The sequence below is a fragment of the Orcinus orca genome, chromosome 3 (assembly GCF_937001465.1).
Source record: "Orcinus orca chromosome 3, mOrcOrc1.1, whole genome shotgun sequence".
In the NCBI taxonomy this organism is placed as follows: Eukaryota; Metazoa; Chordata; class Mammalia; order Artiodactyla; family Delphinidae; genus Orcinus; species Orcinus orca.
The window spans coordinates 4,301,797-4,323,409 of record NC_064561.1 but is presented as its reverse complement, the minus strand read 5'-3'; the positions used below and the strand labels follow the sequence as shown (position 1 = coordinate 4,323,409).

The 21,613-nt window shown below is 60.0% G+C and overlaps 1 protein-coding gene across 1 annotated transcript; it reads left to right on the top strand.

The window, feature by feature from the left end:
• The first annotated feature begins 4 nt into the window (after positions 1-4).
• On the top strand, positions 5-21,516 carry LONP1 (lon peptidase 1, mitochondrial). Its single transcript, XM_012535723.3, is given in 20 exon segments — positions 5-103; positions 105-194; positions 196-462; positions 3,267-3,355; positions 3,915-4,034; positions 5,914-6,145; positions 7,579-7,640; positions 7,991-8,120; positions 8,505-8,588; positions 10,064-10,284; positions 11,890-12,028; positions 12,755-12,933; positions 15,247-15,334; positions 15,724-15,846; positions 15,929-16,045; positions 18,172-18,312; positions 18,672-18,837; positions 19,684-19,895; positions 19,972-20,136; positions 21,169-21,516. Coding segments are annotated over 20 exon segments (2,886 nt in total). The 5' UTR covers positions 5-19; the 3' UTR covers positions 21,346-21,516.
• Positions 21,517-21,613: the final 97 nt, after the last annotated feature.

The window sequence follows — 21,613 nt, the reverse complement described above, 5'->3', positions numbered from 1 at the left end:
AGTCCCGCGCGCCGCCAGGATGGCCGGGCTATGGCGGCGGGTGCAGGCTGCGTGCGGCTGTGGGGAGCTGCGAGGTGTTGGGCGCTTCGGCGGCCGCTGCTGGCTGCCGCCGGGGGACGGGTCCCGACTGCGGCCAGAGCTTGGTTGCCCAGAGGCCGGCGGGCCTGCGACGCCTCTCCTCCCTGGGCGCTGCGGGGCCAAGGCCCCGCCGCCGCGGGCCACTGGCGGGGACTTCGGGATGCTAACAACCGCAGCGGCGGCGGCGCATTCTCGGGCGGCGAGGATGCCTCCGAGGGCGGCGCGGAGGACGGGGCCTCGGGCGTGGGGGGCAGCGCGGGCGGCGGGGAAGGCCCTGTCATAACGGCGCTGACGCCCATGATGATACCGGACGTATTCCCGCACCTGCCGCTCATCGCCGTTACGCGCAACCCAGTGTTTCCGCGCTTTATCAAGATTGTCGAGGTAATGAGAGCCCCCGCCTTGGCCTCCGTTTCCCCCACGTCTGCAAGCTGCGGGTTGGACCGAGGGATCGCTCAGCACCCTCATGCCTCACAACTTGAAAACGTTCGAGTCTTAGTTTTCTCACTACTAGTGAACTCGAGCCAGTTTCCGCCCCCTTTCAGATCCCTTCAGGAGAGTTGAATCCAACGAGCTTAGGATTGTCCACTGAACAGTCCTAGTCATAGAAATTCGGTGCCGGGAAAGATCAGGACAGTCTTGCCACTCGGTTACTTTTCTGCTGGTCTTGGTAAATGTTTTGTGACAGTCTCCCCCAGGGCGGTCTGCCTTCTGGTTAAGAGCCCCTTTGGGATCCGGATTCATTCCTTCCTTAAATGTTTCTTGAGGTCACGTGCTAGGTACGGTTCCAAGTGTTAGGGATACAGCCCTGAACAAAACGGACACACTTTCCTGCTTTTGGAGCTTAGGTTCCAGCGGGATTCGAGAGGTAATAAACAAGGCTAGTAAGTAAATTATGGACTGGAAGGCTGTAAGTACTGCAGGGGATGATAGAGCGAGGGATTGTCCAGGAGTCTTAGGAGGAACGTGGCATAAGGATGTTCCCAGGGGTTTATTCATTCATTTATTCAGTAGGGTGTTCTTGTTCCCGTGTAGCCGGCTGAGGATTCAGCAGAACAAGTCAGACACAGCCCCTCTGCCTAAGGAACTTATGTTCTGGTGCAAGAGACAGTAAAGATCTTTTCGGACTAAGAGCCATGGGGTGTCGGGTGGTGCAAATGGACCAGCGTGATGTAATAGAGAGAAAGCAGCAGGAGTGCAAGGAACTTGAGTTTTTTAATGATGTGGAAATGAGTCCGTGGAGGAGAAGCGTTATCTCTTAACTGTCTAAGCAAGGTCATACAGTGAGTCAGCTCTGCATTCACCCTCCAGCCTCTACCCTCACTCTCTAGTCTCTGCTGAATACATCTCAGCGATCCCCTGGAAAGGGAAAGGACGGTACGGAGGGACAGCATTTAGCCAGTGTGGGGGGCAGAAGGAGCCCCCTCCACCTCCTCTCCAGCACTGTGACTGTGTGCGTCCGAGCTGCCCTTCCAAGGGCCTTCCCTGATGTTCTGTAGTGGTTACTGGCAGGCCCCGGGGCCGGACCCTGTGGGATCATATCCTGGCCCCTCCACCCCTAGCTCCATAACCTTGGGCAAGCTGTTCCTCTGGGCCTCCATTGTCTCATCTGTGAAATGGGCGTAGTAACAGTACCTCATTTCTTAGAGCTGCGATGGGAGGTAAATGAGGTCATGTCTAAAGGCCTCAGAACCGTGCCTGGTGCTTGATACGCCTTCATAAGAAGCGGCTGCTGTTACCCATGTGGTGCGCTTTCGACACCTCAGAAACGAGCCCTGGGGGTCTTTTCTCCATACTTGACGCCCCCAACCCCAGCTGTCCTCTCTACCCTCCCCTCCCAGGCCCCTAGGGCCAGGATGTTCAGCAGGTACGGCCCCCTCAGCCCCTCAAAGTGGAAGATGCCCCCTGTCCCCAGTGCCCAAGTAGAGACAGGATTCTTCCAAGAGATTCTGTGTGCCAATCTAGGGCTAGCCAGGAGGGTTACATGAGATGCTGCGGGTAGTGTGAGACTGGCATGTGGAACTCGCATGTGATATTCCTGTTGCTGTTACTTTATAAATAACGGAAAAGGGATCCCACCAGAGGGAAGGACAGGTGCTAAGATGCAACGGTCAGCTGTTAGTCAAGGAGAAAGTTGGAGCTCCCAGGGGACCCAATAAGTGTTTCTGAACCTGTTAGCCAAGCTCTGATTACTCTTGATTTGGTAGTTGACACTGCATGTGGCTAACTTGCCCCAGTGGCGTCTCTCCTTATTAGTGGTCTCTGAGTACAGACCAGTGGCTCTTAATTTTGGGTGGGTCATGTAACCCTCCTGATGGATGTCATGGACCTTTGTTCTGGGGAGAATGCATTTAGAGTGTCAGGAATTCCCATACTGTGTGGTCATGGAGTTAAAACGCTGCTTCTCAAAGCCGGGTTCCTGGACCAGCAGCCATCAGCTGGGAGTCTGCTTGAAGTGCAGACTCTCAGGCCTGCTTCAGCCCTCCCAAATCAGAAACTCCAGGGGTGGGGCCCAGCCATCTGTTTTAAGAAGCCCTCCAGGGAATTCTGACTTGTGCCAAAGTTTGAGGGCCATTAAGTTTTTAGTTAGAGTCTGGTCTAGGAATTAACACAGGCTTGAAGGAAATCATTTGAGCTCTAAGGACACCTGTGCTCCTCCCATCAGCTGTTTCCTACGAAACGTTAGTCCTCTACCTGCCAATGGAATGACAGGAGAATGTGCTGTGATGGGCGGTGGGTTTCGATGATCAATGAATAGGATATAGATGTGATTGGGATATACTTTCCATGAAAATTGGAGGAAATCACCAGGCTGTGGGGTGTGTCACATTTGGATTACGCACATTTACTTTTGTCCTCCCAAAAAGAAAAGCAGAGAGTTGAGATTTTCAAGCCAAGGCATTTCGCCACAGAAACGGCTCTTGAAATTGGATGTGAAATCAATTTCTTGGTACCGGCCGTTTGTCTCCTTTTAGTTTTTTTTAGGAAGAGGGAAAAACTAAGGAATGCAGCTCTTCAATACTGCCCGTTTTTTTTCTTTCGGTTCAGAGGTTCCTGGACCGTGTTGGTTAGTCCTGGATCAGATTAGCACACCCCTAGAGAGTATTACAGCAAACGCTAGAGCTGCTGTCAAAGCGTCAGCTAGAAAGCCTACCCTGCGTTTCACCTTGGGGTCATTGTCATGCTAGGTTAAAAATAAGAAGTTGGTTGAGCTGCTGAGAAGGAAAGTCCGCCTTGCCCAGCCGTATGCCGGCGTCTTTCTAAAGAAAGATGACAAGTAAGTGTAATTTTTCCTTCACTCCTTTGTTGAAGCTGCCCTGGATTGTGGCTCACCACAGAGCCTGCTCCGTAGAGTAGCCTGGACCTCTGGCTCCTGACCTGAAAGAAACCAGGTCAGACCTCCGGGGGATGAGGCCGAGAGCTGAGCATCCCTTTTCAGTCTGGGCTGAAGACTCTGCCCCAGGCCCTGGGCTTCATGCGTGGTCCAGGTGCGGGGAAGCTAACCTTGGGGACCCCTGGTGTTAGGCCAGGGTGAGGCTGCTTCAGAGCAGCCTTAGATGCGGGGGCTCTGGGCACATCTACCTGGACTGCAGGTAGGAATGAGTTCCACTTCCAAGTCGGAAGGTGTGTTCTACGCAGGCTCCATAAGAAGAGGTGTGGAGTGGAATCCAGATTCCATCTGGCCCCGCCTGCCTGTATGCGGTGACCCTCAGGGGCGGCCCAGAGCACCTGTAGGAGCAAGGAGGTCGAGGCCAGGAGGAGTGTTTCTCTTCTCTCTCTTTTCAAGAGAGCCAGAGCACCTGTGCCCATGTTCCTTTGTGTCCCTTCTCCCTCAGCAACGAGTCTGACGTGGTCGAGAGCCTGGACGAGATCTACCACACGGGGACGTTTGTCCAGATCCACGAGATGCAGGACCTTGGGGACAAGCTGCGCATGATCGTCATGGGACACAGAAGGTGCGGGAGCCCAAGTGCACGGGGTGGGGCGGGAAGAGTGGCCTGGGGCGCCCCAGGTTCCAGCACCGACCTGCCCTTCTCGGTCACCGCAGTGACCAGGCCAAAGCTGGAGGTGGAAACCGCCCCCCACCCCCACCCCCCGCCAGCTTCTCAGAGCCGCTCTGCTTAAGCGGCAGTCTGGGTGGTCAGTGAGAAGCCATTTCTCACACCCGTTAGTCCAGAAAGCACCACGAGACAGGAGATAGCACGTTGCCTCATGGTTCACGACTGGGTGTCAGCGCGCCTTCCCCCTGGTGCCTGCATCTGCGTCTCCATTCAGCTTGGCATGTTGGGCTTTTTGTTTTTTGTTTTTCCTGGCTGCACCATGCAGCTTGCGGGATCTTAGTTCCTGGACCAGGGATCGAACCCGTGCCCCCTGCAGTGGAAGCACGGAGTCTTAACCACTGGACGCCCATAGAAGTCCAGGTTGCGGTTTTTTACTCAGCCAGTCTACCTCTACCTCCTCTGCCGAAGGGCTTCGTATGGCATTTGCAAGCCCAGTCTAACCCGCTGTATTGTTACGGCTAATTAAGAAAAACCTACATGATCAGCTGGGTTGAAGCTGGAAGAAATGAACGTGTTCATTTCTTTTCACGTGTTCCAAGGAACATTGGCCTCCCAAGATGAGCTGCTTGTCAAAGGTGTCCTGTGATCACAGACATGTGGGAGACATTTCAGACTCACCAACCGTTAAGGTCGTAGTGTTTGGAAAAGCTTCTTACTGCAGATGCCCGTTGGTGTTTGTTGACTCGAGAGCCCTTCATCCTTTCCTCTCACGGAGACTTTTTCCGTGTCAGCCGGCAGCTCCCCCAGAGCACACCGGGGAAACGGTCCCGGCCGGCAGCGCTTCCGTGGACAGTCCTGGTGGCGTCCCTGCTGCGCCGAGCCCCCACGCCTGTGTTCACCTGCTCGCGTTAGAGTCTGTTTCAGGGAAGAGGCTGTTCCTTTGTCTCCTGGGAGGATTCATGGCTCAGAAAGAACAGAATAAGATACAACCAAAATTCATAAAGATGGGGCGGCTACTCACTGCTCTGCTAACCTGCAGGGTGCCTTGGAGAACGAGTCCTGCTGCGTCCTGAGGCCAGGCCACCTCGGTGTTCACCGAGTCCCGACCTCCTTTTCTGTGTGCATCTTGCTGGTGTCGCCGCCACTGAGTCCGTGTCCCCGGTAGCGCTCAGGCCTGCTCTCTAAGGGCGGTACTGTTGTTAGTTACCCCGTGTGGCAGAAAAGAGCCAACACGTCACTGAACACCGGGCGCCTGGTGTCTGCCACGCCCTCGGGTGTGAGCGGAGTAGCCGGCGAGGGGCCCAACTTGGGGAGCCCGCCCCCTGCATGGGGAAAACAGGTCACCAGCTAAATTCTGACAGTGGCGGGTACTTTGGGGTGAAAATGACGATGGATGGGGGGTGGGGTGGGTGTGTGCGCAGGTGGGGCTGGACTTCATGTGGAGTGGTTGGGGAGGACCTCAGTGGAGGCGCCCTTGAACCTGGAGCTGAATCTTGTGCAGGAGCCACTGTGTGGTGAGCTGGAGGCCAGGGGAAGGGCAGGCGGAGTCCCTGATGGGCCCCAGAGCGCGGGCTGCCACTGGCGTCCTCGTTCCTGGAGGACAGCGGATGTTGGTGTGGGAAACAATGGATGGGTTGGCTGGAGTCCAGGGGCAGAGGGCCTGCTGGTCTTGGGTTCTGAGACAGCAGCTCCCCTCTTCCCACCAGCCCTGGTGGCTGCAGGGGCCTGGGCCCAGCGAGCCCTTGTGTCATCAGCACCGCAGAGTGTTGTGGCCAGCAGGACGCCCCCCTTCTCCCCAGCCTCGGTGGCTTCACCTCCTCTTCCCCGTCTTCAGGGTTCACATCAACAGGCAGCTGGAGGTGGAGCCGGAGGAGCCCGAGGGCGAGAACAGGCAGAAGCTACGCAGGAAGCCGAAGCGGGGCAAGAAGGACGCGGAGGAGGACGGCAGCGCCAAGCGGCAGCTGCAGGTGGTGATGGAGCCGGAGCCCAGCCCCGCTGGTGAGGTGCTCATGGTGGAGGTGGAGAACGTCGCCCACGAGGACTTCCAGGTCACGGAGGAGGTGAAGGTGAGTGCGCATGGGGGCAGAGCATCCTCTTCCTCCAGGAGGCCTGGGAGGAGCTGGCGCTGGCGTCGGGAAGGTCGGAAGTGTGCTGGAGCCTTGGCTGCTGTGAAGGAACCCGGTCCTGGCTCCTCCTCCCGGGCCCCGGGCTGGGGGAGTGGGCAGGGCACATGTAGCTGGTTCTGTGACCCGTGCTTCCAAGACGGAAAAGAGCCTCTGGCCACCTTGACCCCAAGCCTAGGCTGGCCTGCCTTCTTCTCCATAGCATGGCGAGCCAGCTCTCGAGAGGGTGTCGGGAAATGTCCTTCCACCGTCCTTCTCATGTAGGTTATGGGCAGGGTGACCTGCCTCCAACGGGGAGAGGTGAAGAAGAAAGGCAAGGCAGGTGGAAGGCTCCTTGGGTGCGCCCGCACCCGGTGTCCTTGGCCTCCCCAAGGGGAACACCACCTTGGCATAGCTGACAGCTTTGGTCTGAGCCTGGGGTGGGTTCTGACCTCGGTGGGAAGGAGTGCCACAATCCATTGGTGATGTCTGCTGCGGGCGCTCCAAGGGGCCCGGGGCTGGCAGTTGCCTCCGTGGGGCCCTCCAGAGCAGCTCTGCCGGGGAGAACTTTCCACGTGCTGGATGCATTCTGTGACTCTGCACCATTCGGCCCCTGTGACTGTTGAGCACTTGACCTGTGGCTGCTGCGACTGAGGAACAGAACGTGTAATTGTATCTCATTTCAACTCACTTCAATGTGAGCAGCGCCTGGTGGCTGCTGTCCTGGGCAGCCCAGCCTTAGTATTTCCTTGAAGGCTCTCGTCTGGGGGGAGGGGAGGGGAGTGGGGAGCTCGGAGCGTGCCTGTCCCTCTTGGCGCGCATGCCATGCAGGCCCACCAGCTGGCCTGTTCTGGTTCCTTCTACAAAGGTCATCCCAGGCAGATCAGGGACAAACCCATTAACCAGAGACCGGTGGATCACACTGAAAAAGCCCAGCAGTGGTGGCTCTTGCTTCGTGCCGGCAGTGCCCTGAGCAGAGTGCCAAGTGCCGGGACCTGTGGCCTCTGGAAATGAGGTGCAGGATTTATGCCATAAACTGTGTCCAGCGATCCTGCCGGGAGTGTCACTGGCCTCACTGTGGCGGCAGCAAAGGCAAAAAGGACAGCAATACCTGTGGCATCCATAGCGGAGCCGGCTGGGGCGAGGTTCTGGGGGGGACAGACCTTGAGCCCCTTCTCCCCACCCAAGATGGCTCGTTCTAAGGTCGAGGTTCAGAGCGGTCCACGGAGACAGGGTTGGTTTAGTTTTTGCTCTTGGGTCCTGAGTCCCTGTGACTTGTGAACTGGGGCTCCGCTCCTGGGACTCTGGGGCCGTCCTTGGCTGTGCCGGGTGGGAGGGGCTCCAGGGCCACAGGCCGCTCTGGTCCCAGTGACCCACGTGGCCTCCCTGCTTGCCAGGCCCTGACGGCGGAGATCGTGAAGACCATCCGGGACATCATTGCCTTGAACCCGCTCTACAGGTTGGTCTCCTGTCTCCTGACGAGGCCAGGCTGGGCCTGTCTGGCTGCTTGTCCTCATTGAGATCCCAGCTGGGCTTGGGGACTGCCTAGCCTCTGAGGGGGGAGCTGCTTCCCTCCCAGCAGGGAGGCCCCGGGGCGGGCGGGAGGTTGGAGGGGGCACAGCCTACCTGGCCCTGGCTCTCTCGTCATCAGCCAGGTAGGGGGAAGGCATCTCAGGAGGGCTGCTGGATGGCTGCCAGGGTGACTTATGTCTGGGCGTTGGGGCGTTAGTCCCACTCCAGGATGGGCCACAGCCCAGTGAGGACCATGGCGGTCCCGGTGCCCCGTGGCAGCATCTCCGTCCCTTCCAGAGAGTCTGTGCTGCAGATGATGCAGGCCGGCCACAGGGTGGTGGACAACCCCATCTACCTGAGCGACATGGGCGCCGCGCTAACTGGGGCCGAGTCCCACGAGCTGCAGGACGTCCTGGAGGAGACCAACGTGAGTGCGGCCTTCCCGCCTGGCTGCTGTCCTGGGCTCCGGCGTTGGGGTGGGTTCACGTTAGCCCATGTCCTTCTGACCACGTCTGGCCCCTCGTTCTTGGTAGCGGCCGCGTGGTGTCCCACTGGGCGGCGCCCGTCAGTGGGTGGCGTGTTTGGGTTGTCGCCAGTCTTGTCGTTATGAGCAGCACCTCTGCCAGTGTCCTGGTCCACATGGCCTGCAGACCTGTGGAGCGTGGCTGGAGCACTGGGCTTGCTGGGGCAGAGCGTGCGCCCCTCTCGGATTTGGGGAGGCGTGGCCTGTCCACCTGCTCTGGTTCGCGCTCCCTCCCCACTGCCCCTCCACACAGATGGCCATCTTCTTACGTCTTTCCTTTCTTGGCAGATTCCCAAGCGGCTGTATAAGGCCCTGTCCCTCCTCAAGAAGGAGTTTGAGCTGAGCAAGCTGCAGCAGCGCCTGGGCCGGGAGGTGAGCGGCGGGGCGGGGCCCCAGTGCGCAAGAGAGTCTCTGCTGTGAGGCTGCGCTCCCCCTCGGGGCTGGGAACCTGTGCGAAAATGTCAAACTGGTGCCAGCAGCTGAGTGCAGAGTGAGAGGTCCTGGGACCCTCCTGACCACTGAGGGAGCCCGGGGGGAAATGCTGGAAATTGGGAGCTAGCTTGAGAGAGGTCGAAAGCTGTTTCCGCAGACTCAGCTGTTGGAGGCCCACCTTCCCAACTGGGCAAACCCATGGACTGCCTGGATTGTTGGTTACTTAACGTTTTCCAGGTTTAACTCACTTTTATCACTTTGTTGTTGTTTTTTTTTTTAATTTTTATTGGAGTATAGTTGATTTACAATGTTGTGTTAGATTCTGCTGTACATCAAAGTGAGTCAGTTATATGTATGCATATGTCCACTCTTTTTTAGATTCTTTTGCCATAGAGGCTGTTATAGCACTTAGGTTTTTTTTTTTTAATGAATTTATTTATTTATTTTCGGCTGCGTTGGGTCTTTGTTGCTGCACGTGGGCTTTTCTCTAGTTGCGGCGAGCGGGGGCTACTCTTCGTGGCGGTGCATGGGCTTCTCATTGTGGTGGCTTCTTTTGTTGCAGAACGCGGGCTTCAGTAGTTGTGTCTCGCGGGCTCTAGAGTGCAGGCTCAGTAGTTGTGGCGCATGGGCCTAGTTGCTCCATGGCATGTGGGATCGTCCCAGACCAGGGCTTGAACCCATGTCTCCTGCATTGGCAGGCAGATTCTTAATCACTGTGCCACCAGGGAAGCCCTCACTTAATTTTTATGTTAGGGAAAATATTCGTATCGTATTTATTTTATTTAAAATATTTATTTATTTGGTTGCTCCAGGCCTTAGTTGCAGCAGGCAGGCTCCTTAGTTGTGGCTCTTAGCCTCCTTAGTTGTGGCATGTGGGCTCCTTAGTTGTGGCATGCGAACTCTTAGTTGCGGCAGGCATGAGGGATCTAGTTCCCTGACCAGGGATCAAACCTGGGCCCTCTGCATTGGGAGCGCAGAGTTTTTAACCACTGTGCCACCAGGAAAATCTCTTGTATCATATCTTTAATTGAAAAAGCCACTAGGCAGCTCTCACATGCAAGGGCACAGGACAGCAGGTCACTGGGCGGGCGCCGATGCTGACCTAGGGCCCTGAGCCCGTGTCCTGCTGTTCCGGCTGCTAGAGGGAGCGTGGCACCCCTTTGATTAACGTGGGGGACACACTGGCATCAGGCCCAGCTTTTCCTGGTCGTAACCAGGATTGAAGGGTGGATCACTTCCTCCCCTGGAATTCGCTGTTACTTATCGTGAGGCCCGTGACCAGGAGGACTTAGGGTGGAACGTGGGGGAAATCGGAGGCTGGGTGCCCTGGGTTTCTCTCCCATGTCCTGAGGAAGCAGCAGGCCCGCCCTGGGCTGCGTCCCCTCTGCTCTGACGGTGGCTTCTGGGCCCTGCAGGTGGAGGAGAAGATCAAGCAGACGCACCGCAAATACCTGCTGCAGGAGCAGCTGAAGATCATCAAGAAGGAGCTGGGCCTGGAGAAGGACGACAAGGACGCCATCGAGGAGAAGTTCCGCGAGCGGCTGAAGGAGCTCGTGGTCCCCAGGCATGTCATGGACGTGGTGGACGAGGAGCTGAGCAAGCTGGGCCTGCTGGACAACCACTCCTCCGAGTTCAAGTGAGCGCAGGGGCCCGTCTCGTTCCCCGGCCTCGGGAAAGCTGGGCATCTGACTGGGGTCCCTGGAAAGCCAGGAGGGTGGGCCCCTCATGCATGTTTCGGTCACGGTGGGTGTCCATCCCCTCGTATCGCCCCTGTGCGGGCCGTGTCTCTGTCGCCCCTGTTTCACAGATGAGGGAGTCGAGGCTTGGAGAAGTTACATCAGTTCCCTTGCCTCTGGGCTGGCAGATGGAGACAGGGATTTGAAGCCAGTGCCACCAGTCAGGACCAGGAGTCCCCAGGGCCATTGCTCCAAGGCCGCCCCCTCCCCTGGCCTCCCTCTGGCGGCTTTGAGAGTCAGCCAGGAAACAAGCGTCTTCCTGGGGCCCTGGCCTTGCCCGGCGGGTGTTGTCCTATGCACACTGGCTAGGGGTCGGGGCCCCGTGGGATGCTTCTGGCCCTGCCCGTAGCCCAGGCCTGGGCGTTGCTCCGGGGTGGCTCGTGGGACAGCTCCTCAGAGGGAGGATCTGAGCGGGCCTGCAGCACCGGACCCTCCTGGGCTGCTGGGCCGGGCCTCTCTCTGGCTCAGGGTGTCTGGGGAAGGTTGGTCTCTTTGCACGAGGACCCTGGGAGATGCTGGTTGCCCCGGATGCCGCAGGCCTCCCCACCAGAGATGCCCCCAGCTCCTCTCCTGGGGCAGTGAGTGCGCTTTCCACACCGACGTCAGGGTGACCACATGCTTAGTCCCTTAGAACGTCACAGACTCATGTAGCGGTCTGGAGGCAGAGGCCCTCACGTCTGGTGTGGTGGGCAGGACAGGCTCCTTCTGGAGGCTCTGGGGAAACTGTCTCCAGACTTTTCAGTTTCTCGGAAATGTTCCATGGCTCCTGGCCCTTCCTCCATCTTCTGAGCACGTCACTCCAGCCTCTGCTTCTGCCGTCTGCCTCGCCTCTTCCTCTGACCTCCCTGCCTCCTCCTTATCAGGCCCTTTGTGAGGGGCGCCTCTGTCCCTGGGTGCACAGCCCTCGGCCTGGGGTCACGCTCCAGGCCTCAGTTTCCCCACTTGCCCTCATCAGGTTGTTCCTCCCCCATCCTACCCGCTGGCCCCTCCTGTGCTGTGGGACCCTGAGCCGGCCCCATGCTCGCAGAGTCTCTGGTAGCCCTTGTGCCAGGAACTGCACCCATACAGGCAGACCTCGGGGACACCGCGGGTTCGGTTCATAGCAAAAAAGCGAGTCACATGAATTTTCTTGGTTTCCCTTCGTGTAAAAGTTATGTTCACGCTCTACTGTAGTCTGTTAAGTGTGCAGTTGCGTTATGCATAAAAAAAGACAACGTATATGCCTTTATTAAAAAGTACTTTATTGCTAAGACGACCATCACCTGACAAGGCACGGTTACCACAAACCTTCAAGGTGTAAAACGCGCGGTAGGCGAGGCGTGTCTGCACCGCGCCGGGAGTAGGGCAGGCCAGGCTGGGCCGGCTTCTCAGGGCAGTTCGGGCCGCAGCTGACACTTGGTGGTGTTCTCACATCGGGCACGTGGGTCCCAGCACTGTGGATGTATGGAGTGGGGTTCGGGCGGCTCACCGGGCCCGCTCACCGGCTCTTGTCTGTCCTGTGGCAGCGTCACCCGCAACTACCTGGACTGGCTGACGTCCATCCCGTGGGGCAAGTACAGCGACGAGAACCTGGACCTGTCCCGGGCCCAGGCGGTGCTGGAGGAGGACCACTATGGGATGGAGGATGTCAAGAAGCGCATCCTGGTGAGGCTCGGCCACCCGCCCTCCCCGGGGCCACGCCCACCCCCCCACTCGGGTGCGGGGCACCTGGCCGAGCTCTGAGAGGCGGCGGCCATCGTGTCTGGATCTGTGAGGGTGGCGGGGGCCTTGGGGCCCGGGAGCCAGGACTCCCCCTGTGTGGTGGGGAAACCCAGGGGAGCTCCCTGGAGAATCTGGGGGTCTGGGGGGGGCTTGGCTGGGCCAAGGTTTGTGTGGGGTCAGCAGGGGCCGAGGAGGGTGAGGGATGGAGGGGCCCAGCCGGAGGGACCGGGGTTGGAGTGGCTCAGAGGTGTTAGGGGCCGCCCAGGCCCGCCTGCCCGCTCCAGGGAGCTCACGGTTTCCCCAGGGGGATAAAAATTGTGCTCGTGATAGGAGGAAATGAGGGCCAGAGGTGTCTGGCTGAGAGCGGGTGGGCTGGCGGGGAGAGAGGACACTGTGATCCAGGTGGGGAGGTGCCGGGTGCGCCTGGCATCGGGGTCACCCAGAGTCCATCACCCGCGTCCCCTTGCCGCCTGCTCGTCCTGTTGGTGCCATAGGCTGTCCCTCCAGTGTCAAATGACAGTCCAATCAGCTCGGCCCCTCTGGGTCAGGCCCTGTCCCTTCTCGCAGCCCCAGATGCCTGGACGATGGGGAGGCTCAGGCCCGGCGGGGGCCCTTGCCCTGTGGAAAGGGCAGTGCTGTCTCACGGGGTCCTCCTGCTTCTGCCTGCAGGAATTCATTGCTGTCAGCCAGCTCCGGGCGTCGACCCAGGGCAAGATCCTCTGCTTCTACGGTCCCCCAGGTGTGGGCAAGACCAGCATCGCCCGCTCCATCGCCCGGGCCCTGAACCGCGAGTACTTCCGTTTCAGCGTCGGGGGCATGACGGACGTGGCCGAGATCAAGGGGCACAGGTTGGCCCGGCCCCTCCCCCTCGGGGCTCACCCCGCCTCCCATCAGCCTTCCTTCTCTTGGGTCTTTTCCTACCCTGTAGCGTGATGGTGGCAGGCAGCAAACTCCACTCACGCTGGAATAGGTAACTGAAAAGTCAGCGTGTCCAATCTGACGTCAGGCCTGGCTCAGTCCAGGTGCTTAAAAACCTCGGATCAAATTGGATCAAAACCTCAGCCTCTCAACCACTGGAAAGGCCTCTCGGCCAGGCTGTCAGCAGACGGCCCCCTGGTTCCAGCTTCCATCCCACCAGCTCAGCACCCCGCACCCCGGCAACACTGGCCACAGGCCCGGGGACTGGGGACTAGAGTGGGAGGTGAGACGGTCTCCCCAGTGAGGCCTCGGCACCTGTCTTGGTTCTTGCCTCCCTTGTCAGGCCCAGAGCGGGGCTGGCATCCCCTGTGCGCAGGCTCTGACAGCCACCTGGCCCGTGCGTGGTGTCCTTCTGTGGGACATTAAGGGTGTTGTGTTCTGGGGCTTCCCGCCACGCTGGCCTCCGCAGAGGGTGGGTTTTTGAAAAGCCTCGGTGAGACACAAGCGCAGTGGGTACACAAGTGTCTGTTCCAAGTCGGCCATGCATTTCCATCCTGTAGTGTCCAAAGAAGGTTTAAATCTGTGTTTAAAAGTTACTTTTCTGGCTTTTCTAAAAGCACGGACAGTTCTGGGCACCAGGGTTCACAGGCCCTCCTGGCAGCAACGCTCCAGAGCTGGGCTGCCCGCTGGGCAGGGTGCAAGCACCCCAGTCTGCTGCAGCCCCCCTCCACTCCTGGCTCTCTCGAGTCCCCTGGACGGTGGCCAGTCTCGAGACCTCCCCAGCCCGGAGCCCGGTGTGAGCTCCAGGGGTTTGGAGAAGGGAGCCGGAGCATGGTGGGGCCCGGGTGGGGGTCAGGAGGGGACGAGGCCGGCACAGCCTTGGGGGTGGGGTCACTGGGAGGCCTGCAGGCTGGAATGGTGCAGGTGTGCTCGGGAGCTGCGGTCTGAGCTGGGAGGTGCAGCAGGCTGGAGGTAGAGGAGTTGGAGGCAGATGCAGAGCCGGGCCCTGGTTCAGGAAGGACAGGGAGCTGCAGACCAGCACCATGTGCTGGAGTTTCTAAACAAGCACAGGAGATCTGTGACGCTGGGGGTGAGTCATTGGGGAAAGGGCACCCAGCAGCGTGCGAGCAGGTGGGCGTTCTGTGCTGCTGTTGGTCTAGGGACAGGGAATTGACTGCTGTTATACTGGTGACAGCCAAACCCTCTGCCCACAGCCCTCGAGGGCTCCCACCTCCCTCAGGTTAAAGCCCAAGTCCTCCCTGTGGGCCACAAGGCCCTGCACGACCTGCCCCGTCCCCTCCCTGCCCTCCCCTCCTCCCTCTCTCCCCCTCGCTCACTCTGCTCCAGACACATGGGCCTCCTCACTGTTCCTCCAACACACCAGGCACGGTGCTGCCCCAGGGCCTTTGCACGGGTTGTGCCCTCCGCCTGGAATGCCCCTCCCCCAGACATCCATGTGGCTCCCCCTCACCTCCTCTGCTTGTAGCCTTTCCTGAAGATGTTCCTTATCTCTTCCTTAAAATGCTGCCTCACCCTTAAAGTGGCGTTCCCGATCCCCCATGCCTGCTTTTCTTCTTTGTCGCAGATACGAACGAAGTCTTTTGTACCTTGTGATTTTCTCCTCTGCCTGGTTTGTGGTCTGTCTGCCCTGCTGGGCCTTAGCTCACAGCACTGGACTCATGTCTGTTTTCCTAAGAATGCCACGCAGGCACCTGCAGCCAAACTGGGCAGACAAGTAGGCTCTCAGGAAACACTCCTGAAAGGACGTGCCAGCTGGGGCCGGGCCCTGGGCCTGGTGACCCTGAGGCCAAAGGACCCAGGCGTGGGGGATGTTCCTGCCGCAGGCCCTGGCTGCTCCCTGCCCCTTTCCTTCTGTTGGATCGGGCAGTGCTGGCTGGGTTTTGCCGTCTGGGTAGGAGGTGCTGGCTAGCGGGAAGAGTCTGAGTGAGACTTGGCTGTTAATCTGTCTCCCGCCCTGAGCCTGAGCTGGGGGAGCACGTTGACAGCCCCAGGACTTGGGACCGTTACGCCGTCAGGATGACCCAGTGCTCTGCCCACCTGCACAGTGCGGAAGCATTTATCCTCTGCCGGGGCCACGCTGTGTGCGTCTCCCTGTGTCTCCTCTGGGCGGCCTTGGAAGGCATGTGGTGATCCCGCAGCTCCAGGGGAGCTGGGCCTTGGGCGCCAGTGTGGCTACCCCAGGCGCTGGGGCACCAACCGCCCCGCTGTGCCCTCTTCCGCAGGCGGACGTATGTGGGCGCCATGCCCGGCAAGATCATCCAGTGCCTGAAGAAGACCAAGACGGAGAACCCCCTGGTTCTGATAGATGAGGTGGGTGGGGCCTGAGGGCTGGGCCCTGGCTGGGCTCATACCCTTCCCTGAGGTTGGATGTGGCCCCTGGGCCTTCCTGGCCCACAGCTGCAGGCGGCCCTGACCAGACGGAGTCTGTGTTCAAGGTGAAACTGTGGCCCCCTGCGGTTTCCATGGTGCCTGAGTCACTGTGGGCAGCCTTGTTGCAGCCGGCTGTCTCATAACACCGGCCCCCTCCCGCCCTGGAGGACCTGGTCTCTGCCCGTGGCCACACGGTCAGCCCAGCCCTCCTGCTCTGGGCTTCCCTAGCCCCAACCCCCAGTGGTCTGGTCTCCCGCTGGGGTGTCCGGCGAGCGGGCGCTGGGGGAGGACAAGGGGCTAACACCCGCCACCCCCTGCTGCCCCTTCAGGTGGACAAGATTGGCCGGGGCTACCAGGGGGACCCCTCGTCAGCGCTGCTCGAGCTGCTGGACCCTGAGCAGAATGCAAACTTCCTGGACCACTACCTGGACGTGCCTGTGGACTTGTCCAAGGTGCGTGTCCCACCCGGGGGCTGGGCCAGTGGGGAGAGTCCGGACGCCCCGTCCTACCGCACCTCGCTGCCGCCTCCCCCAGGTGCTGTTCATCTGCACGGCCAACATCACCGAGACCATCCCAGAGCCGCTGCGGGACCGGATGGAGATGATCAACGTGTCGGGCTACGTGGCCCAGGAGAAGCTCGCCATCGCAGAGGTAAGGCGGCCCCACTGGCCCGGCCCTGGGGAGGGGTGCCCCGCCGCCACTTGGGCTCAGGAAATATCCGAGTGCCCACTAGGTGCCAGGCCCTTAACCGGAGCTGGGGGTGCAACCCGCAGATCCTGCTCTGGGGCTCCCGAGCCAGGAGGAGACAGACGGATGTGGACGGGATCTGCCCATGTGGTGTGATTACAAGACACGGACGACACCAAGGCGGGGGTTCGGGGAGCTCCCCACCCCAACCAGCTGTCAGCCGAGGGTCTTACGATTCAGTGCAGTTCTGACACTACCACCTGGAAACAGCATCAGACCCCAGGTTCAGGGCTCAGACCAAAGCACTGCCCCCACTTTGGATGCCAGCCCCCAAGTCCCTGGCTGCTCTTATAGACTGACTGGGTATAAACCGGGGGTTCCCACAGCCCCCTCCTCGGTTTGATCATTTGCTGGAACAGTCTACAGAACTCAGGAAGACAAGAGTTTTTACTTACTGTTACCAGTTTATTATAAAGGATACAACTAGGGAACAGCCAAAACAGACTCCTGGGGCAAGGTGTGGGGAAGGGCCCATTACTAGGCATGGTTGACTGGATGACTGATTGCATCATTGGTCACTGGTGATTAGCTCCCCTCCCTGGGGGCTGAGGGTGGGGTGAAAGTTCTATCCCTCCAGTCCCTTGGTTCCTCTGGCCACCAGCCCCCATCCAGCTATGCTAATGATCACTTCTTGAAAGGGGCTTCTTGTGAATAAGAAAGGATGCTCCTCTCGTGCCTGTCACTCAGGAAATTCCAAGCGTCTTATAATCGCTTGTGCAGGGAATTGGGGCCAAAGACCCAATATGTATTTCTTGTTATAATCACAGGCCGTAGAACAAGAGCAAGGAAAGACACTCCGTGAGCACAGTGCTGAAGGTAACACGACCCCACCCTGGCCTTCAGGGCCCAGCACTGTCTTGGGGTTGTGAGTTCAGCTCTGACAGTAAGTTACCCCTTGAGTTGACCCGCTGCCTTGTGGTCACGCACCATGGCCGGTGTCGTGCCAGGTCAGTAACGGCTGTGGGCGCGAGAGTGAGGCTGCTGTCCGTCTACCCACCAGCCGTGCTTCCCCGGGTTATGGGACTGCCTCCCTGGGCTTTCCTGGGCCCAGGGTCCCCCGGGATGCGGGCCTCTGTCTGCATCTCTATTTGTAGGAAAGCACTTCCCGGGCTGGTGGGATCCTTCCCTTTTCCTGGCGCCCGGGTGTGTGCGGTGCTTTACTAGCCTGCAGTCAGTCAGGGGAGAGCCGGATTTCCCTTCCAGAGGGCTCGAGTTCCTGATACAGTGTTTTCTTTCCAGAGAGGGCTTTAGTGCATCTTGTCCCCTTTTGCATCCCCTGGGGGGTGGGAGGCGAGGAAGAGGAGCTCTTGGCTGGGGCGGTCGCAGGGGTACTGGGACTCCCCGTCACTCCCCTTGTCCCCCAGCAGCCTGGACACTCGACCAGGCAGAGGTGGGGCAGGCTTGGCGGTGTGGGTGGAGGGGTTCCTTCAAATCCTTGAAGGGACAGCAGGAGGCACACGAGGGCTTTGGGACACTTCTGCCCTGCAGTCAGTGCTCAGGACTGCTCAGACTCCACTGACTGCTGTGCGGCAGGGGTGGTGCTGGGCCCCGAGTGACCCTGGAGCCTCTGACCTGCTCCGCATCCCCACCTGCTCTGTGCAGTGGTCACGTAACCGGTCTCTGTATGAGGAGGAAGTCTGGGGGTTCAAGGAGGCCTTCCTGGAGGAAGAGGCAGCTAAGATGAGCCTTGGGAGCACGTGGAGGTGGCAGGCCGGGCGCCTGCAGGTCCTAGGCCCACCGTTAAGGATCCTGGCACTTGCTGGGCTCTCTCCCTGGACACTCTGCCACCCCCTCCTGGCCTTGCTGGCTCTCCTCCCTTCAGGTCTCGGCTCAGGTGTGGTTCGGGAGCAGCCTCCCCTCACACACTCTGCTGAATGGCCCCCAGGTACCCCCGGGGACAGGGGCTCCACGGGGCAGGCCCAGGGTCTACCTCAGTGACCTCATTTACCCGGCCAGGGGTCTTTGGAGGGGTGGGCAGGGGCCACGGGAGAGGCCCTTGGGGTCCTGATGGCGACTCTCCTCCCTGGCAGCAGTACCTGGTGCCTCAGGCCCGTGCCCAGTGTGGCCTGGACGAGAGCAAGGCCACACTGTCATCGGACGTGCTGACCCTCCTCATCAAGCAGTACTGCCGGGAGAGCGGCGTCCGCAACCTGCAGAAGCAGGTGGAGAAGGTGAGCCTGCCTGGCCGGCGGCGGAGGGACACATGCTGTCTCAGTGCACTCACAGCAGGTCCCTAGGGGAGTCACAGCCACAGACAGGAAGTAGATGGTGGGGCTGGGGAGGCAGTGTTTAATCAGGACAGAGTTTCAGTTTGGGAAGGTAAGAAAGTTCTAGAGGGGATGGCTGGACACCAGTGCAAATGCACTTCCTGCCACTGAGCTGTACGCTTGAAAATGGTTAAGATGGTTTTAGGTCACGTGTACTTTATCACAACTGTAAAAAATTAAAGGCAGGTGGAGGAGAGTTGGGGGCAGGGGGTGGGGGCTGCTTCTGTGGCCTGGCTGCCCCTCAGCCTGCTGCGTCCACACAGGTGTTGCGAAAGGCAGCCTACAAGATTGTCAGCGGCGAGGCTGAGTTCGTGGAGGTGACGCCGGAGAACCTGCAGGACTTCGTGGGGAAGCCGGTGTTCACAGTGGAGCGCATGTACGACATGACGCCTCCCGGCGTGGCCATGGGCCTGGCCTGGACCGCCATGGGTGAGTGGCCTGCGCTAGAGCAGGCAGTGCCGGGGGCTCTGCACGTCCCTGTGGTCGTCTGTCCCCCGGTACAGGTGGGAGCCCTCACTGCAGGCTGCTCTGAACGCCCTCTCCACTGGTAGGCAGGGTGCAGTGAGGCCAGGGGACCAGGGCTCATCAGGGACGATGGGACCGTGAGGTGGCCGCAGTGCCCCCGTGAGCTTTCTTTGGGCTCGTGGTTTTCAGGTTTGCCTGAAGGACAGCCCTTCACAGCACGAGACCCTGTCGCCTGGGGGGGCCACCACCCAGTGGGGGAGGAGGGCCAGGCAGCTCTGGGGAGAAGGGTCCGAGGGGCTTCCTGTCCAGGCGACGTGGCTCAGCCCACCCTCACTGGGGACGCTGGGTCTGGGAGCTACAAGGGCGGGGGCGGGGGTGGCTCGGGGCCTGTGTAGCAGGCAGGGTTGGGTGCGGTCCTGGGGGGCAGGGCACAGAGGGGGCAGGCTCTGAGCCACTTGTTATCTGCTGACTGATTTGGGCTGCACTGAGAGGAACTGCACGGGAGGAGGGAGCTTGGCACCAGCAGGCTCTGCGCCGCGGGCAAGTAGAACGCGGAGGCCCAGCACAGAGATCGTTTTCAGGTTTTCATGTAACCTGGTCCCCGCAGATGGATCTGCTGCCCCGAGGTGGCTGCAGGGACAGTGCAGGCACTGAGGTGTGAGGGATGAGAAGGCTCTAGGCTGGGATGAGCCAGGGAAGGGACGGTGAGGGGCGTTCCATCACTGGGGATGAGGGTGAGGGTGTGGCGGGAGCGGCCATCCAGGAGTCTGAGGCATCCTGGGCTCATGGGCTCTGCCCTCGGTTCCTCAGGAGGCTCCACGCTATTTGTTGAGACGTCCCTGAGGCGGCCACGTGACAGCAAGGGGGACAAGGACGGGAGCCTGGAGGTTACAGGCCAGCTGGGGGAGGTGATGAAGGAGAGCGCCCGCATCGCCTACACCTTCGCCAGGGCCTTCCTGATGCAGTACGACCCCACCAACGAGTACCTGGTGACCTCGCACATCCACCTGCATGTGCCTGAGGTGAGGCTGGACCCGCGCCCATGCCCCACACCCGCCACCTGGCAGCCGCCTGCCCACCAGCCTGTCTCCCCCCCAGGGCGCCACCCCCAAGGATGGCCCGAGCGCTGGCTGCACCATTGTCACGGCCCTGCTGTCCCTGGCTCTGGACCGGCCGGTACGGCAGAACCTGGCCATGACGGGTGAGGTTTCCCTCACGGGTAAGGTCCTGCCTGTGGGAGGCATCAAGGAGAAGACCATTGCGGTGAGTGTCCCGTGTGATAGTGCACAGCCATCGTTCACGTGTCAGGGCTAACACCCCCAGGTGAGAAGAGTGACAGGCCCATTTTACAGAAGGGGAAAGTGAGGCCCAGTGGGCATGGGATCTGGATCTGCCTGGCCTGGATCCCCTGCTGAACTGACTGCCTAGCTGCCCCTCCCTCCACGGTGGTTCTCAGCCTTTTCAGCCCTCATCTCAGCTCCTCAGGGATGAGTAGGGTCTCCTGCTTCCTCGCCCCCCGCCCCCTCCCCACCCCGTGGCCTAGCACTGAGACCTGTGGGTGCAGGAGAGGCTGGAGGAGCAAGGCTTAGGCACTGCAGGTGGACAGAGGGCCCAGAGCCCAGCGTCTCACTGGGTGTGCTGTAGGTTTGACTGTGGTGGATTGGGGGGGGGGGGCTGTGCTTCCCAGTGTTGGGGGCCCCCCGAGCTCCTGGCAGCACCCCAGTCTCTCTCACCTGAGCCCCCAGGCCTCTCCCTGTCTACCTCAAACGAACCGCAGCCCCAGCTGCCCACAGGGAGGGGCTCCCGTGATAGGGACACCCAGGCAAGGTGTGTGGGAGGCTCTCTGCACCTTGCTTTCCTGTCTTGCAAAGTGAGAGGTTCAGTGAGTCACTGCATGCTATCCCCAGAGCAACACATGGTGACACATGGGGACCCTTGTCCACCAAGGGGCAGAGTCAGGCTGAGGGACAGCAGCTCAGAGGCCCCAGGTGCGACAGGGCGCGTGGCAGTCTTAGGTGCCAGACCTCTAAATGTAAAGCAGTGGGTGGTGATTAACCCCAGAAACCATGGACCTCATAATTCCTGTATTTCCAGACACCTTTGGGGGTGGGGAGAGGCTCTGGGGTGACACCACACCAGAAGAGGCCTGGGTTCCTGCTGCCAAGCTACTGGAACAGAGGCTGGTGACGTTACCTTGGGCCTCAGTTTCCTCAGCAGGGTGGCCACTGGAAACCTGGCTCCATGCCCAGCCCTCTCCTACCTCCCACACTGACCTGACTGCCCCCCCCATCCCAGGCCAAGCGTGCTGGAGTGACGTGCATCATCCTGCCAACCGAGAACAAGAAGGATTTCTACGACCTGGCAGCCTTCATCACCGAGGGCCTGGAGGTGCACTTCGTGGAGCACTACCGTGAGATCTTCAACATCGCCTTCCCCGAGGAGCAGGCCAAGGCCCTGGCTGTGGAGCGGTGACGCCGGCTCTGGGCACTGCAGGCACCGCTGGGCCCGCCGGGGCTGGAACTGCGCTCAGGGGAGAGGCTCCAGGCAGCTGAGCCACAGGAAGCTCAGGAGAGGCCTGGAGCCCGCCCTCAATCATGGCTTAATCACTGACTATTTAATAATGATTAAAAGCCGTTTCCAGTACTGCTTGGTTGGCTGTGGCTTCTTTCTGTGCTCACCACCCTGCCTGTCACCAAGGTGCCCAGGGACACGTGTGCCCCAGCAGATGGCACCCCCCCTT